Source organism: Callospermophilus lateralis, unplaced genomic scaffold (assembly GCF_048772815.1).
Source record: "Callospermophilus lateralis isolate mCalLat2 unplaced genomic scaffold, mCalLat2.hap1 Scaffold_1954, whole genome shotgun sequence".
In the NCBI taxonomy this organism is placed as follows: Eukaryota; Metazoa; Chordata; class Mammalia; order Rodentia; family Sciuridae; genus Callospermophilus; species Callospermophilus lateralis.
The window spans coordinates 16,269-33,651 of NW_027512963.1; the positions used below are offsets into that span (position 1 = coordinate 16,269).

At 62.0% G+C, this 17,383-nt stretch overlaps 1 protein-coding gene across 1 annotated transcript; it reads left to right on the forward strand.

The window, feature by feature from the left end:
- Window positions 1-2,565: 2,565 nt before the first annotated feature.
- On the forward strand, window positions 2,566-16,746 carry LOC143640357 (FERM domain-containing protein 1-like). The gene is made up of 13 exons (XM_077108201.1): window positions 2,566-2,798; window positions 4,523-4,676; window positions 5,194-5,337; window positions 8,684-8,774; window positions 10,168-10,244; window positions 10,488-10,564; window positions 11,270-11,456; window positions 12,436-12,591; window positions 13,197-13,262; window positions 14,004-14,178; window positions 14,962-15,234; window positions 15,948-16,027; window positions 16,504-16,746. Exons 1-13 carry the CDS (start codon window positions 2,566-2,568, stop codon window positions 16,744-16,746), a joined length of 1,956 nt encoding a protein of 651 aa, XP_076964316.1.
- The last annotated feature ends 637 nt before the right edge of the window (window positions 16,747-17,383 follow it).

The following is a 17,383-nucleotide window of genomic DNA, read 5'->3' on the forward strand; positions in this document are numbered from 1 at the left end:
GCAAGCCATCCCAGGACTTCAGAACAGGCCCTTCCGGGACGCGATCACTTAGGGTGAGGGCACTGACCCAGGGTGGCCTTTTGTCCAGTGCGACAGCATCCCTGTCGGGGGGAAAGAGACACAGAAGGCCTTGGTCCTGGGATGAGGGAGGAGACTACGATCAAGACACCCGAGGCGGTGAGGAGCATCCTCCTGAGGACCTGGCAGGGAGCGCGCCTCACCACAGCCTGACCCCACTCCTGCCTGCAGCACACAGGGGTGTGTACTCCCGCTGCTTTAAGCCACCTGATTTGGGGTCCTTTGTCACAGCAGCCACAGGAGACTAATGCCATGTGCCACCAATTATAGTTTGCATCTGTGAGGTCAAAGCAAGGCTTCTCCCAGGACAGTAACTTAAAGAACCGGAAACTGTGGCTGGTTTCCCAGAATCTGAAGGGTGACCACCTCCCTTCCCAATTTGAGCAGTGCCCTCACCATCCCTGCAGCTTGGCCAAGCTGCCCACTTCCGCACTGCGCACAGAGGACCTGGACCTTGGGCCTGCATCCTCAGACCTGTCAGAATGGCCACAGTCTCCACTGCTCCACCCCAGGCGCCCAGTCCATGAGAACTAGTCTTGACCATCGAGGCCACCTGACCTTGCAGAGTGTTCTCGTTCTCTCCCTCTCTCTCTCTCTCTCTCTCCCTCCCTCCCTCTCCCTCTGTTTCTCTCTACCCCCCCACAACCCCCATCAGTGTCTCCCTCTTTTCAAAACATTGTTTGCAGACTCAGAAGTTTTCTCTAGTAGAAATCTATTTTTACTATTTTCCACTTACTATTCTAAATTAAGAGTTTGTGAAATCCTGTTTTATTAAAACCCAGAAGCCTGGTCAATAAACCTTTAAAATACTGAGGGAGATGGACCCGTCTGTCCCTAGGTGGACTCCCTTCCTTGTTTCATGGCTTCGGATGGCCACCGGCTCTTCCTGAAAGCCCTTGGCTTGTAAACAGGTCACTGCAGTCTCTGCTGCCACCACATGGCCCTGGCCCCCAGTGTTCAGGTTGGTTTGAGTGTCTCTCTGCTTTTAGGACACAGTTCAATAGAAATACAGTATACTACCATTCAACACGTAGCAATATCTTAACATAAACAACAACATTCTACGATCTGTTTTCATACTGAATCTTCAAAATCTGTTCCATTTACATGCATCTCAACTTGGACCAGTTGCAAATGTTCAAGAGCAACATGCGGCCAGCAGCCATTGCTGGGGACAGTGCCAACTTAGAGATAATGGAATACAGCTGGATGACAGCGGGGTTTAAAGGCCCATCTGTAAGTCCTTCGCTATCCCTCCCAAAGCCTGCACTCCGGGTGCCCCCCCGAAAGCCTGTGGGACTGGGACAGGTCCTGCTCCACCCGCGTAGATGACACAGCCCTGAGCATGACTCCAGGGGAGAGGGTCAGGAGGGCCAGTCCAGGCCAGAGTCCACCCTGGTCCTCACGTCCCCATGCTGCCCAGGGACCCCACACCCTGTCCTCAGGTCTTGAATGCCAGTCCCAGAGTCCCCGTGCCCTGTCTCTGTAAGCAAGGACATGGCAGCAAGCGGGGGTTCTCGTCCTCCTCCCTTGGCCTCTCGGACACTCCGATGTGCTCAGCCTCACAGCCGCCCGCCTCTCTCAGACATGGCTGCCCTGGTGCCTGTAGCAGGCAGCTGCTGCCTTCCTCCACCCCTTAGAAAATGCTGCCCTCTGACCAGGCACCCATTCCACCCCTAGTGATGGGTCCAGATGCCTGGACACTTAAGTGCCACCCGAGGGGCAGGTGACCTGGGCTCTCTGTCACTTGGCATGGTTCCTGGAGGCAGACCCTATCTTCTGTAGGTCCAGGAGAGGAGCTGGCCTGTCGACTCCGTCCAGCAGAGTCGAACAAAAGAAAGACAAGGACCCGATGGAACTGTGTCAGGTTTTATTGAAGGCGCAACAAGAGGAACCTGGTACCAAGAAAGTGCGTAGTATATATAGGACATAGGAGCCAATCACAGAGGAGGTCACATCTCAACCTTGTGGACACATAATAGGAAAGACAGGAAGCATTTACTGGGCCCGAGCTCTTGTGGTTTCTACCGGCCAATGGGGTGGACTTCCTGGTACAGGCACAAACTTGTTTACGCCAAAGGCGGCTGATTTGGCCCAAAACCAAGCCCCATCTTTCCTTGGACAGGGGACAGCCCTAGGCCACAGGAACTGTCCCCGACACTGGCCCCTCAGCGGCTCTGCAGTCCCTGTCCTGTGGGGGCAGGTCCTGCCCACGGCACTCCCACCTGCAGGGAAGGAGGGTGGCCAGCCAGGTGAACAGGGATGTGAATGTCACACCTGCTGACCTCTGTCCACAGCAGGGCTGACCCCTGTGGGACCTCTCCCAGCCCTGCCACTGCGGTCAGTTAGAAAGGCAGAGGCAGCTCCAGGGGCAGGACAGCCAGGGCTGTGGGGGGCCCATCCTGCTCGTGGGACCTTGGGTTGTCACTGGGGCCGAGGGGCCTGATCAGGTCTGTGTAGGCAGGAGACAAACACCGGGCCCTGCCCATGGCGCCGGCACAGTCCCTGGGTGGCTCTTTCCTGCGGGCAACCTCGTCCCCAGCCCCAAACGTGAGCCGCGACTCAGGACTGAAGATTGAGGACTCCCCAGCCCGGGGCTCCTGCACCCTTCTGGAAGGTCCTGCCCAGCCCGGAGGGTCCAAGGGAGGCGCGTGGGAGTCGGAGCCCACCCGCGGATGCCCCCATGGAGCCTTGTGGACCTGCGAGGTTGTCCAGCTCAGGTTAGGGCACCTGGTTAGTGCAGTCCCCACATGTGACCTGTCCTGTTGGCTGCTGCCCTCTTGGCATGGCAGTCTCAGTCCGCCACGGGAGTTCAGAGCACCCCCTTCCTTTGTCTTTCTGAAAGGTATTCCCGTGTTGCTTTTTCAAAGCCTATCCCTCATGGGCGTAAAGAACTGAGAAGCTTGAGTTCTAGAACATTCTCAGCAAGCCCATCTACAAGATGACACCACTGTCCAGAAGAAGGGAGAACTGGGTGGAGGAGGACTGAGTGCCCGTCTGGAAAGAGGCCTGGCATCTGCCTTGGCATCTCCATGTGGAGCCCCTCACACCTGAAATCCCAGCCGTGGCCAGTAACTGAACAAGAGTCCAGGGGACAGTGCACCCCGTCAGCACAGGGCTCCTGTGTCCCCACATCTGTGCACCAGCCAAGTTTGGATCAAGGATATTTGGGAAGCACTGCGTTTGGCCGGGAGGTGGAGGCTTCCTGGCCTCTCTTCCTAGCCCTGCGGTCCCAGCTATCGGCACAGTCACTCTGCATCAGGCTTTATAAGTCACCTCAAAGTGATTAGTTATTCACAAAATGAGTGCCATTTTAAGCAAGGAGCTTGACTGTCACCAACTTGGGGCTCTGGGCAGTGTGTGGAACCCGTTCCTGCAGATAGCAAGGCCAACTAACTGTACCTACAAGTGCTGTGGATTTGGGGTATCTTGCCATGTTTCTGTTTTCTCAAAGGACAGAAAGCTGTTGTCTTCTTGATGAAGTGTCCCCTGACTGTCCCTCAGAGGTGTTGCTGGGCTGTAGGGCATTCTGGGTAGCCCGTGCAGCTCTGGGTTCTGGGCCTGAGACATGCCACTGTGCTGGGGTCCATGGATTGTTTATCAGTGACGACACACGTTTCTCTTCCTTTTGGCTCGGAGAAGACACCACCTATGACACATGGGCACCCACACCCACCACAGGGCTCTGTGGCCGTCGACCACCCCCGCCCAGCCGTCCTGGCTCTCTCCCCATCACTACCTCCTGTGTTCCCACAGCCTCGGGGGCCTCCTGTGCTCAGACACTGCAGGAAGACAGTAGCTGCTTCCTCTGTGATGCTGCGGCAGGCGTCCGTCCACCTCCTGACCAGCATCCAGCCAGCAGTTAGCCTGAAGTGAGGATCAGAACCCAGTGTCCACCTTCCGGAGCAGTTGGCCTTGGCTGAAGGGACGCGTGCTCTCCTGTGACAAGGAGCCTCGCATTACCCTGCAGAGAAAGCAGGCCCGGGCGGGAGGGCTCAGCCTGAGTGCAGGGGGCGGTGGGCAGACATGAGGTGGAGCCCCCTGTCCCTGGGCCTGCTAATCTTCCAAAGCCCTGGATAGCCCTGAGGGTGCTGGAGTGTGGACCTCCTGAGACCAGCCAGCTGCCCCTTAGGACCCTCCTGGGTTCCTCCACCAGCAGCCTCTCGGGATCAGTAAGAGGGACTTCTCCAAGGAGGTCCTGAGACTCAGGGACGGGAAAGAGGCCCCCCAACCCTGGCTGAGGACAGAGGTCCACAAGCCAGGCCCATGGGTCCAAAATCTCCTGGACCTGAAATGCCCCCAGGGTTGGCTGCCCCGGCCAGTGGCCTCCGGGGCCTCTGCTAGTGCCTGGAGAGTCCACGGTGCCTCAGACTGATGGCAGAGGTCCCACTGCTGGCTTCTGAGAGTCCACACCCTCAATGTGCCTGCCATGGCCCACTTCTAGCTGTCCCGGCCTGCTGCAGGGGGCCGATGAGCTGGCTCTGGCCGGAGGAGTCCTCAGCTCCCAGCTAGCGGAACAGAAAGGGCCCCGCGGCAAGGTCCCTCCAGGAGCTGTGACTCCAGCACGTTCCTGGCTCTGGGGCCAGTACAAGCAGGAGGTGTTGTCTTGGGACTGGGGCACGTTCCTCTCCCATTGCCTCTTGTCCTCCTGGCCCTCCTGCTGCTCCAGTGACCAGGGGCCACCCTGGTTCTGGAGTCTATGTCCAGGGGTCTGTGTGGCCCCTCTGTCCTCTGAGAGCTGCAGGAGACATCTTGTGGTGCAGGGGTCCTGGCCCTTCCTATAGGGGCCACACAGTGGTCCCTGTCTATGGCCTGGAGTGGAGCTGCCCCTGCCCAGGTACAGTGAGGTGGCCACAGGACCGTGCATCCAGTCATCCTCCACACGCCCAGCTCACAGCCTGACCCTTGTCCTGCACAGCCACCAAGTTCCTGGCCCTTTATGGCGAGTGCCAGAGACACCAGCACAGAAGGCACAGCTGGGAGTGGGAGGGCCAGTGTCCACCTGAGCTGATGACCAGGGGAGACCAGAGACGGTGGTGCGGAGATGCCACCCAGAGGAGGCGGGGCTCCAGCCGCTCACTCCCCCTGGACAACCCTGACTCCTCTCCCCTACAGGAGCTTGGCCGGCAGAGGCTGGTCCTGAGAGAGGCTTGTATGCAGCCCAGTGGAGCCAACCCTGGGGACAGCAAGATGACCTCAGAGCACAGGGATGTCCTCGTGCTGCTGCCCGCCCAGAAGCAGCTGCGGCTGGCAGTAGGGGTGAGCAGGGCATGTGCCCAGGGGGTGGCCAGGAGAACAGTTGGGTTGTGTGTCCAGAGGGTGACTGGGGGACAGTGGGGACCACATGTCCAGAGAGTGATATGGGGACAGAAGGAGCTATGCACTGGGGGCACCTGGACTAGGGGAGACATCAAATGACCACTTCACTATGATGCGGGCCAAAGTAGCATGCTGGGGCTGAGAGCTGCCCAGTCCCCTTTAGCGTCCAGAGTCCTGGGCTGCCTGGCCCTCCCACAGCGTCCATGCCTCCCTGGGTTGACTTTGTCCCAGGGTACCTGTCTGATCCCTGGGTGTCCCTCCTGTGGGAGAAGCTGGACTGGAAAGGCTGATGAAGAAACGGTGCCTCGGGAGCAGGAAACTGGTGGCACAGTTCACCCGGGAAGCGGCCTCCCTCTGGAGGCCCTGGGTGGCTCTGCGTGCCCCCCCGCCCTGCCGCCCTCCGGTCCTGCCCTGTCCTCCACACTGGGCTTTAGTGAAATGTTGGCTTCTCCGAGTTTTCACTCCAGGGCCCCTCTGAAATCCCTGCATCGTCATCCGGCTGTGACTGTCACGGGCAGGGCCTCTTCCCCCGGGACCCCTGCCTCTCTTCCCACTCTGCAACCTCTGCCCCACCCTTCGGCCTCCCCCTCCACTTGGTGAGGACCCTCATGGCTGGACCATCCCCCTGGGGATGATGGATCACATTGTCACCCTCAGAAGTGGGGACGCCCTCACTGGCTGATAGAAAGCCCCTCCCCTTCCATCTGAGGACAGCGCCGAGGGCTGTGCCCAAAGTCACCAGAGTTACCAGATTCCCCTCAAGAGAGCGTCTGGTGAGAGAACTAAGCTAGGAGCAGCGCTTGCCGGCCCCAGAGGAGGCCTGGCCCGCAGGACAGAGCCGGCGTGGTCCAGGGACCCCGGACACAGCCTCCACAGACGGCTTTGGATCAAACTTCAGGTTGTGAAACCACACAGAGGAGCGGAAGGCTGCCAGAAGTCACTGGGGACCCTGTAGCTCTGCACAACCTGGTCACGTCCCGGCATTTAGGGTCTGAGAGGGACACTAAGAAGCAGGCCGTCTCCTTGGCACAGATGACCTCCAGCCAGCGCGTGACCCTTCTGTGAGGACTTTGGCATCCTGGGTGGATGCAGTCTCGACGCCTGCAGCTCCCCCCTGCGGCCCATCACGGGGCAGTGTGGCCAGGTCATGGTCCTCAGGTCACTGTGACCTGAGGGACAGCAGGGTCATGCAGTTTGCTGCAGACCCGGCCCTTCCCCACTCCCTGCCCTGGGGAGGAAGGGAAGTGTCCGGGCTCGGGCCCTGAACTAATCCAGACACTCACTGGTCCAGGTCCAGGGTCCCTGCGGTTGGCTTCCTTCTGGGGCCCTCTGGGCGAGCCGCGGCGGCCTAGGGGAGGCTCTTCCTCAGGCCGTCTGAGCAGGAAGAAGCTGTCAGTTCCCAGCTTTTAGCTGGACCAGGAGCAGTCCTTCCACCTTTGTAAGTGTGAATGGTGAAAATGGGGATTGAAATGCAGGTGTCTGACAGAGTGACAGGTCCCTCCAGGGGGAATTTGTTGAGGCTCCTTGTGGACAGCTTGGTGCTCTCTGAGGCAGTGACGGGCTGTGACATCACGGTTCGGGTCCCCTGGGAACCTGGTGTCTGCCTGGGGCTGCGTTTCCGTAGGAAGTGCTGGCACTTAGGTTTGTGGCAGTGCCCCAAGCACTGGAGTTCCCACCTGAGGAGGGGATGTCAGGGTCCTGGGGCCCTCTGAGGCCTGCAGTGGACGTGCTGGGGCCTCCTCCTGTGTGACCAGGACGTCTTCTACCTGTTTCCCTCCCTGAGCTGTACTGTGAGATTCAGCCGGAGGTTGCACCCAGAACACAGTGTGAGGTCACGCTCGGGGCTTCATGGAGCCCCGGAGGGGTGTCTCCTGCTCCTACCTCCCCTCCCTACCACCCTCTGGCCCCAGAGGGGTGTCTCCTGCTCCTACCTCCCCAGTCGGGCCCTCTGCTTGGTAAGGACACAGCTGGCCAGCCCTCAGGTGCGAGCCAGGCACTGTGGACCATGGGAGCCATCGTGGGCGTCCATGTCCCCCTGTGTGTGGCTCCACTGCAGTCATCAGAAGAGCGTGGGCTGAGAAGACCTTCCCAGTGCACGTCCCAGTCCCGGTGGCCCTCACCACGTTAACTGATGCTAATGAGCCAACCTTTCGGTAACTTGTCATCGAAAAGCAGGAACAGGCCGTGCCGCTCCGGTGACACAGAGGCACAGGTAGCAGACGGCCAGGCCACGGGGCTCTGGGTTTCTAGTGGAGGCCAGGTCAGGGGCCTCACAGGGGCCCGGGGCCACCGCCACACACCTCTACCATAGCCAGCTGGCACACACGGTGTCTCTGAGTCACCAGCAGGAGATGTGTGGCTGTCCCCTGGCCGAGAGGCGCAGGGGTGAGGACAGCACTGCCAGCCTGGAGCCGAGTCTGTCAGGAAGTTGAGCAGAAGCAGTGGCTGAGGTGCCACGGTGTTGTCCGCCCGCGTACACGGTGGCATCTGAGGGGATTCCACGCAGGAAGCTCAAGGTTGGATTGGAGCAGGGACGTCACCCAGGCCAGCACGGGAGCTTCTGTAGGCTTGGAGTCAATAAATAGGCATAAGGGGTTGGCACGGGACCAGGGGTTTGAGGAGATCGCTGTGAAGTGTCCGTCAGGGAGCCATGCTGGGACCACATGAAGCAGACCGCAGGACGTGCCATAAAGAGAGGCCTCACCTGCGCGCAGAGGAAAGCACCCTCCTGGGCAGCAGCATGGACACTGGCCCTGGGCGTGAGGCCTGCCCAGTGGTGTCTGGGGGTGCAGTGTAGGATCCCCCAGGGCCAGCTGTAGGAGTCGTGTGCCCAATGGATAAGCTGGCCGAGGCACAGACTGCACAGTGAAACATGTCCTCAGGGGCCCAGGGCCCGGCTCAGACTGTGCACGGGGACTGCTAGTTAGATCTGCAGAGCGCTGGGCAGGCAGTGTGTTCCTGAGTGTTGTCAGCCCCTCCTCGGCCCCCTCCCCTGAACATCAGGTGTCTTCCCCACCTACAGATGCCCATTCCCGGGTGGTCAGGGCCATGCTTTCTGGGGTAAGGAGGATCTAGCAGGCGGCCCCCAGGGGGTGCACATTATGGGGAGGGTGGAGGGTGCTCTGTCCAATCCAGGCGCACCCCTCCACCTCCCTCTCCCAAGCAGCTCTGTGGGGTTGGGAATGACCCTGGCCCTGAGCACAAGCCACTGCTCACGTCCTGAAGCGGGGTCCCCTGAGCCTGTCCAGGGCAGTCCTGGACGCCCTGAGCACCGCCCCTGTTGCAGGTGAGGGCCAGGGCGCGGGAGCTGTTCCAGCAGGTGTGCAGCGTGCTGGGCCTCCGGGAGGCCCGCTTCTCCGGCCTCAGCGTGGTCAGAGGTGAGCAGTGCTGCCGTCCCACCTTCAGGCCCCCCTGCTCCTTCCACCCCACCCCGTTGTTGCTGGGCTTCTGGGGTCAGGCTCTGGGCGGACAACCACAGACAGGGTGTTGGGTGTGTCAGTGTGTGTGGTGTGTGCACGTGTGCTGCAAAGTGGGTGGTCAGTAGTGTGCAGTGTGCTGAGTGTGCCGTGTGAGGTGTGCCTGTGGGATGCCTGTGGCGTGTGGCATGTGTACATGTGGTGTGTCCATGCGTGGCCTGTGGTGTGTGCTCGTGTGGTGTGGTCGTGTGTGGCCTGAGGTATGTGCATGTGTGACGTGTGAGCCTGTGGTCTAAGGTGGGTGGTGCTCACATGCGTGTGTGAGGTGTACATTTCTGTGCACCCGCACATTCAGATGACACACAGAGCTGCCCGCTCAGCTTGTTGGCCTCTGTCATGTGGGGAGTGTGACAGTTACGGGGCCAAGGCGGGTGCCTGTGCAGATGCAGCCTGATTTCAAGGACCTGAGGGTAGGGCCTGGAGTGCCGGGGCGGCCCCCCAGGAAGGAGGTGGCCAGTCACAGTGGGCAGGGGAACCCGCACATGCTGTAGGACGGGGTGCTTCTCCCTGGTGGCCCAGAGGTGCTCGGCTTCCTGCTGGTTAGGGACTCCCCAGGCCTCAAAGCGAAGAGTGAATCAAAGCCCTGGTGATACCGCGCTAGGCCCCGGAGGCCGCCCCTGCAGGGGGCCAGAGCCCGCAGTGTGAACACAGCCAGCAGCTCAGGACCTTTGTCCTTCTGATTGAGGCTCAAGGTCCATACCGTGAGCTGCCCACACCTTAGGGACCAGCTCACAGGTCTTCAGCATGTGTGTGTACCATGGAGCACACACCTGTGAGGTGGACGAGTGGGGTGAGCGGGGATGAGTCATGGGAGGCCCTCAGCCAGGCTCAGCCCAAGTCGAGGCCTTGCAGCAGAACTGCCGAGGGAGCCCCCAGCCTCTCCCCTCCAGCTTCCACAGGAAACCACTGTCCTGCCCCAGTGTCACAGCAAGGCTTCCCTCAGCAAAAGCGTCCCCAGCACCCTCCCAGCCACTGGGCCCACGGTGCACTTGGTGGTCGGCGTCTGTTGGCGTGGGCAGGCTATAGGGTCCCTCTTGTTCTGTGGCTGGGCCAGGGAGCCTGGGGTGCAGGGAAGGTCTGCGGGCCCCGCTGCTCATCCTCATGCCTCCCAGAAGGCTGAGAGTGCGCCAGCCCTCCCTGGGAAGGCCATGCAGGTAACCAGCAGCGGTTGACAGGGCTGTCCCCGCAGCCAGCCCAAGGGAGCAGCCCGCACCAGGTCAGCTAGAGAAGAAGCTGCCTGGCTCGAGGCCCTCGGGAGTGAAGGTGAGTTGCTGACGAAGCCCGTCCTTTCTAGACAATGAGCACGTGTTCATGGACTTGGAGCTCAGGCTCAGCAAGTACTTCTCAGAGGACTGGAAGAGAGGAACTCAAGTAAGTGGGCTGCAGGCCAGGCTGAGCCCGTGTGGGCCTGCGGCTCCCTGCTGGGGCCCCGCCTCATCTGGGCTTGTCTGGCAGGCACACTGCTGTCCCCACGTCCTCGGTGCCACACCCCACTTGGCCCTTCTCCCCGTAAAAGTAGGATGAAATACTGAGTGTCGCGGCTCCTAAGATCCTGGCGAAGGCCGGGCGCCGGGAGGTGCCCCAGGCCCGCTCTTCCTCACCCTCTCCCAACAGGGAGGCTGGAGGCCCCGCGCGCCCTTCGTCACCTCCCTCAGAGTGCAGTACTACGTGGAGCACGGGAGGGTCATGAGGTAACTGCTCCTGGTGTCCAGGACCTTGCCTGGAAGGACACCCAAGTCCAGGAGCCAAGCCATCTGCCTGTGCCTCAGAACAGCCATGTTGGCGCAGTGTGGGGCCTGACTGGGCCTTTACCTGAAGCATCTGTGCAGACGTGGCAGGAGGGGCTCCCGGGACAGGGGCGGTGGCCTCCCTCAGATGGCCACCTCGGAGCTGGCAGGACAACCAGGAACCCTGATGTTCAGCAAGACAGAGAGAGGGCTGGGGACCCTGAGAAGGCAGGTGGTCGCTGATCCCAGAGGGGGAGGGGAGGGTGCAGGTTTTGGGGAACCGGGAGGTGGGCTGAGGGCAGTGCCCAACTGTATTAGAAGACCTAGGGGAGGCCCCCTGGGCAGCCCGCCTTGTCCTGGAGCTGTGTGTGGCTGACGGCATTGGGCAGTGGGCTCAGGGAACCGGGTTCAGTGCCGCTGTGCCTGAGCCCTTGGGCAGGCCCTTCCCTCCGGGGTCCAGGCTGCTGAAGGCTGCAGCCAGGCCTGGCTGGGCCCCGCTGGGGGCAGCAGCTCTCTGCTCACGGAGAAGGGTGCGCCCGGCACTGCCCTGGGTCAGATCAGGCTGTGAACAGGGGAGGCTGGGTGCCCTGGACCAGGCTGGGGCGGGCGGCTGTGCAGACCCCATCCAGGTCCAGCCACTGGACCCCACCCAGCTCTGCTGCCTTCCAGCGACCAGGTGGCCCGGCACCTGTACTACTGCAGCCTGAAGGAGCGGGTGCTGCAGTCCCAGTGCGCACACAGGGAGGAGGCCTACTTCCTGCTGGCCGCCCTCGCGCTGCAGGCCGACCTGGGCAGCCACCGCAAGCCGCCGCACGTCGGGCGGTACTTCGAGCCGCAGGCCTATTTCCCACAGTGGGTAAGGACCCCTTGGCACCCTCCTGGGGGGTCACTGACACTGTCCCCAACAGGACTCTACGGGGTCCATGCAGAGGGGAGGCTGCAGAGCTGGGAGGGGCAGGGGGGGGAACCTGGGGGAGCCCAAGGCAGGCGTGTGGCCGCGTGGACCAGTACCCAGGGCCGACTCCGGTGCTCCTGCACACACTTGGCCAGCTGTGCGACCTGGAGCCAGGGGCTCTCCTCCTCTGAGCCTCTGGACCTGCCCAGCTGTGAAGAACAGCCCACCTGCCCCTTCTCTCCAGGTATCCCAGGGCCCTTTAGGGGCCACTCACGTCCGTGCTTCAGCCCTTCAGTGCCCTGGGAGGGGGGGTCAGGGAGCAGAGGAGTCCACCTTGTGTTCCCAGCCCCGGGCACTGTGCCTGGCTTCGTGGGGGCACTGAGCACTGGGTTGTCCCTCCAGGGACAGTGGCCCCTGCCCTGGGCAGAGTCCTAGTTTCCCTCCCTGTGGGCGTCTCCTTGTTCCTTGTCTGCCCCAAGCAGCTGGAAACTGTCCGCTCTGCACATTGGTCACTGTGCCCAGGGCTGGGTCCAGTCCTCCAGGTACCCCGTCCCTCTGGACATGGCTGGCCCTCCTCAGATGCACGTCCCTCAGGTTTCACCCCATGCACAGACGTAGCCTCCTCCTGGGCTGCTGGGAGCCCTACGGGGAGTCGTGGCTTGTTGGGCGCACACTGCCACCTGGAATCAGCTTGTTTCTGGGTCTCTGTGGTGGGCACTGGGGGGCCCAGAAAGAGAGGGGCTTTCCTTGGGTGCTTTGGGGAACTCCACACACTCATCTCTGTGTCCCCAGCTTGGACAGCAGGCCCAGTCCTCCCGCTGGACAGCTGCAGCTGGGGAGGTCCCCTGCAATGGCAGGAGGCTGGGAGGCTTCCCAAGAAGGAGGCCAACTCAGGGGAGGGGAGGGAAGGAGGGTGGAGCTGACCTGGGCCCGTCCTCAGGTCATTGCCAAGAGGGGTGTCGACTATATCCTCCGGCACGTGCCCACCGTGCACCGCGAGCAGCAGGAGCTGAGCCCCCAGGCAGCTGTGCTGAGGTTCATCAGGGACGCCTGTCAGCTCGAGGACGTGCCTGTCCACTTCTTCAGGCTGTACAAGGTTGAGCCCAGAGCGCTGGGGCCCAGGACAGGGGAGGGACAGAGCCCCCGTGCTGACAGCGTGCTGGGACCCTAGGACAGGGCAGGCAGAGTCCCCTGCAGAGGACACTGTAACCTGGATCCCAGAGCAGAGCTGGACCAAGTCCCCACAGGTGACGGTGTGACCAACCATCCTGGGGACGGAGGTCCTCAGGACAGGCTGGTGTGGTGAGGGAGGGAATGTGTTCCCTGGTGGCTGTCCAGAGGTGGTGTGCAGCGCTTCCACAGGGTTCCAGCGAACCCCGAGGGACTGGGGACCCGAGCCTGCTGGCTCAGCCACGGTTGTTCTGACTTGGGTCTAGTGCTGGGGCCTCGGGCCTGGACTCTGTGTCCACCCGGCCAGGCACACAGGTGACACAGCGCTCAGTCTTTGCGGAGAGGACTGGGTGGAGGTTTCTTGGGGCAGGTTAAGGGGTTCAGGCACGTTTGGGGAATGGAGACTGAGGCAATTGGCAGGGACAGCTCCAGCACACAGAGGGCCAGGGGAGGGTCCAGGACAGAGCTGGGTGGGGCATGGTGGTCTCTGGCCACCCCAGGCCCAGGGCCTCCACCTCTTGCACCTTTCAGGATAAGAAGCCTGAGCACCCCACTTTCCTCCTGGGACTCACCCTCAAGGGAATGCATATCTATCAGGTGAGAGAGGGACTCGCCCCTCCCTGAGACTCGCCCTGGCTGCCCTCCTGGACACAGTGCCTCTGTCTTGCAGGAGGTGAGCCACGCTCCGCAGCTGCTGCATGACTTGCCCTGGCCCTGCATCAGGAAGCTGGCCTTTCTGGTGGGTGTCTGCAAGGGCCCTCAACACTCTAGAGCCCCGGGGCAGATGCATCTCCGTCCTTCGGGGCACGTGCAGGCTCCCTTCCTGCTGGCTCCCGACAGCCCTGGAGGCTCTGGACATGCTCACCCTCGCAGCTGTGCTGGCAAGGCCCTGCCGGGACGGGGCGAGTAGCCGAGATGTGAAGGGAGGTCCTGATGCCCTTCTCATTCCATGTGACTCCTGGCTCCCGAGTGGGTCCTAGAGGCACATCTGTGCCCCTCTCATCCGGCTCCAGAGCTGTCACCCTGGGCCCCCTGTGACTGAGAGTGAGGGCCACTGGGTAGAATGGACAGGGAGACTCAGCCCTTTAGGTCCCACCCTGGACACTTGCACCCTCACCCAGCCAAGGCAGGGGTCTGCATAGAGGGCTGCCTTCTCATGGCTAAGGTCAGACAGCCTCCTGATCACAGTGACCAAGAGATCCGTTTGCTCACGGAAGTCAAATCTTTAAAGGGGACCTTGGCCATCGCCCAGTTAGAGGGCCATGTGATGTCTTTCCTATTGCTGGAAGGGTTTTTCAATGTATAAAGCCACATCTATTGTCCCTTCTGTCTACTCAGGGAAAGAAGCTGGAGATCCATCCCGCTGGGCTGCCCCCATCCCGGAAGCTGGTTTTCTACACGGGTTTTCCCTGGCGCTCCCGGCACCTGCTCCGGCTGCTCCGCTCCAGCCACCAGTTCTACCTCAGTGTGAAGCCCCTGCTGCAGCGGCTGCAGCTGCTGGATGAGGCTGAAGGTAGGCACCTCCCGGCCGGGGTCTGGGCACCTAGCAGATAGCTGCTCACCCCCTCTGAGGGGTGGCGATGAAGCAGATTGCCCCTAGAACTTGCCCAGGACCTGGGCCACCCACTCTGGGCTCAGCAAAAGGGTTCTCCCGTAATGGACAGTGGCCTTTCAGCTCCTGTCCCCCAGGCGCTCCGGGTGAAGTGTGGTGGTGACCTGAGCAGAAGCCTAGAGATGGGGGCGGGGTGCAGTCAAGGTGAGGGCTGCTCAGCTCTGTCCGGGCTCCGGAAGCCCCCTTTCCGACTCCTCACATCGTCCCTTGTGCAGAATTTAGGCCACGTGAAGACCTGCTGCAGTGCTGTGCCAGGCCTGGTCTCACTCTCCCAGTCTTCACCTGGGGGCTGTTCTCACTGTGTCCTTAGAGAGCACCTGGAGACAGCCACGTGTGCACACTGCAGTCACAGAGCACGGGTGGGCGTGTGTGTGAGCACGTGTGTGAGCACATGTGTGTCTGCATAGGGGGGTGAGCTTGCACAGATGTGTTTGTCCCTGTGTAACGAGGCAGCCCTAGGGAACACCTGCCCTCAGAACAGGCTGACAGTCTGTTCTCTCCCACCCAGCCCTGTCCTGGGTGGCCGTGACATCAGGGATGCTCAGGATGAGCCTGTAGCCTGAGACAGCGAGGAAGCCCCAGGAATAGCCTTATGGGCCATGTCCCTGGGGCCAGGCCTTCCTCCACGCCTGGGCTCCGCCTGCCTCCAAACCCAGCTCTGCATCTGTCCCCCACGCCCTGCAGAGAAGAAGCACTACCAGGAGGCCTACATCAGCGACCCGCTGGAGCTGGACCCAGAGCTGGCCAGCAGGCACAAGAGAGACACTGGCCCGCACCACCACCACCGCCTCTCGCTCAGCTCTGCTGACAGCCACGGCAGTGCCCACACACTGGGCACAGAGGCCGACTCTCAGCATGCAGAATCTGGGGAGGTGTCTGTGGATGAGCCCGTAGAGGCTGAGGGCCTCTGCAGGAAGATGCCGTCCATCAGCTTCAGGGACAGCGGGGGCAGCAAAGGTGGGCGGAGAAGAATGAGGCAGCAAAGAGCCTGGCCTGCCCCAAGTGCCAGACTGCTGGGAGAGGCCAGGCTGCGTGTCACAGTGCCTCTCTGGGAACATGCCCGAATGTACCACCCAGGTCCACCTGGTGTCACCTAAGGCCAGCCAGAGTCATCTGGGGTTGCCCAGGGTTGGCAGATCTGTCACTAACCAGTGTCCACTGCTGGCCTTCACCTCTGATGTCTGGACAAGTTTTGGTCTAGACCCAGTAGAAATGACCACAGCACCCCGCTGGCCTGGAGAAGTCTGTTCTGACATTGGAGCAGACAGGGTGTCTCGGCCACAGGACAGGGAGGGCTGCTGGGGAAAAGTGGCCACCACGGCCCAGGCCTGGCTTCTCCCAGCCTCAACACAGACGTGCGCTGGGCAGGCTGTGGCCCCAGCTCTGTGGGGAGGTCCTGGGCCTCCTGGGGCAGCTCACCTTCCTCCCCTGATGGAGCCAGGTGGGCAGGGAGAGGGGCCCTGTGTCAGGTGGAACCCGATGCCCTGGGCTCTCTGGGGCACACAGGACCACCTCGCAGTGGACACTGTGTGAGGTCACAGACCACCTCGCCTGCGGGCCACGAGGAGTCGGGGCTCCAGGACACAGCACTGGGGCGGGCAGCTGCAGCCCAGCTGCAGGTGCAGGACGGGCCCTGCCAACCCCCGCTCAGGCCCCTTCCTCCTCCTCAGCCTCCTGCTCGGGGCCCTTCACAGTGGTGCAGGTCCCGCTGGCCAGGACCAGAGGCCAGAGCACCGAGGTCCTACACAAGGTAGGGCCCCCTAGGTCCAGGTTGGGCAGTGTGACCTGCATGTGACCCACGTGTGGCCCACAGGTGGGCATCAATGTGACTGTCCCCATTCTTCCCTCCATCCCCCTCTGCCACGAGTGGGATCTCTGTGGGACAGCCGTCGGTTGGGCCCACACCCCTGATTGCCGCAGCAGAGGCCAGCCAGGGGCTGTGTGATGGTAGCAGAGGACCTGGTGGCGGAGGGTGGTGGGGTGGGGAGGCGCAGCAGGGTTGAAGCAGAACTGCTGCTGCTGGAGTCAGGGGCCTCGAGCGCCTGGAGCAGAGCACCCTGGGCGGGGGCAGGTGGGCCTCAGGCCATGCCAGACAGTGGGAGCCCTGCAGGGGTCCAGTCCTCCTGCCAGAGGCAGAGCACACCCAGCAGGGAGCACAGGCTTGTGACAGCAGCTGGCCTGGCGCCCGCTGCTGAGTAAAGAGCCATGGGTGGCTTCTCCCTGCAGGTCCGGGAGGCGGAGCCCAGCGGCAGGGAGGCCCTGCACAGCCACAGCCTGGACCACACGCATCAGCTCCAGCCAGCCCCTTGCCCTGCACCTGCCTCTCACACCTGTGCCTTCAGCTGCTCCCTGGCAGGGCTGCTGGTGCCCCAGGAGGCCAGGGCTGCCCTCTGTGGCAAGAGGTCCATGAACTGTCTCTCCCTGGACCTGCTCAGGGAGGGCGCGTCCTTGCAGGAGTTTGTGGTGTAGACACTGTCCACAGGCGCCTCCGTCTGTGCCTGCCAGCCTGAGGGTGGCTCACCCCACACCACTGCCCCGTGGCCAGCCCGGGGCAGGGCGGTCTTGGCCCTTGCCTCTTCTATCTTCCAACCCCCACTTCCTGGCCAGCTTCCAACGGTCTCCCCCTGTGGGAGGTGTGCAGCCAGCTCGGACGTCAGCCCAGGGTGACGGGGGTCCTCCTTGTGCCTGTCTGTGGCCCATAAGCTCCTTCCCCGAATGATAAGTCAGGGCCTGGACATCCAGCGTCCAGGAGAGCCAGGAGTCAGTGGTGTTGACCCTGGGGCAGCACAGCAGCCTATGTGAAGGGTGTCTGGCCAGCCTCAGGCCCTGGGGGAGCCTGGCCTCCTGCACTTACACTCCCGCATGGGCCCTAAACCCAAGGCTGCAGCTCACCGCTGCACCACTGCGCCATGACCTCTCCTGGACCTTGCTTTTTGTGATTCTGCTCAGAAGTTCAGGGTCCTGCAGATGCAGGCCTCTCCTGCACTCTGGGCCCAGCTGTCTCCCAGGCCCACCCAGAGACCCTGTCACCTCCTGCACAGACACACCACCAGGTAGAGGGTGGCTCCCTGCACAGACCCCTGCCCTGAGGCTGAGGCCCCTCCTG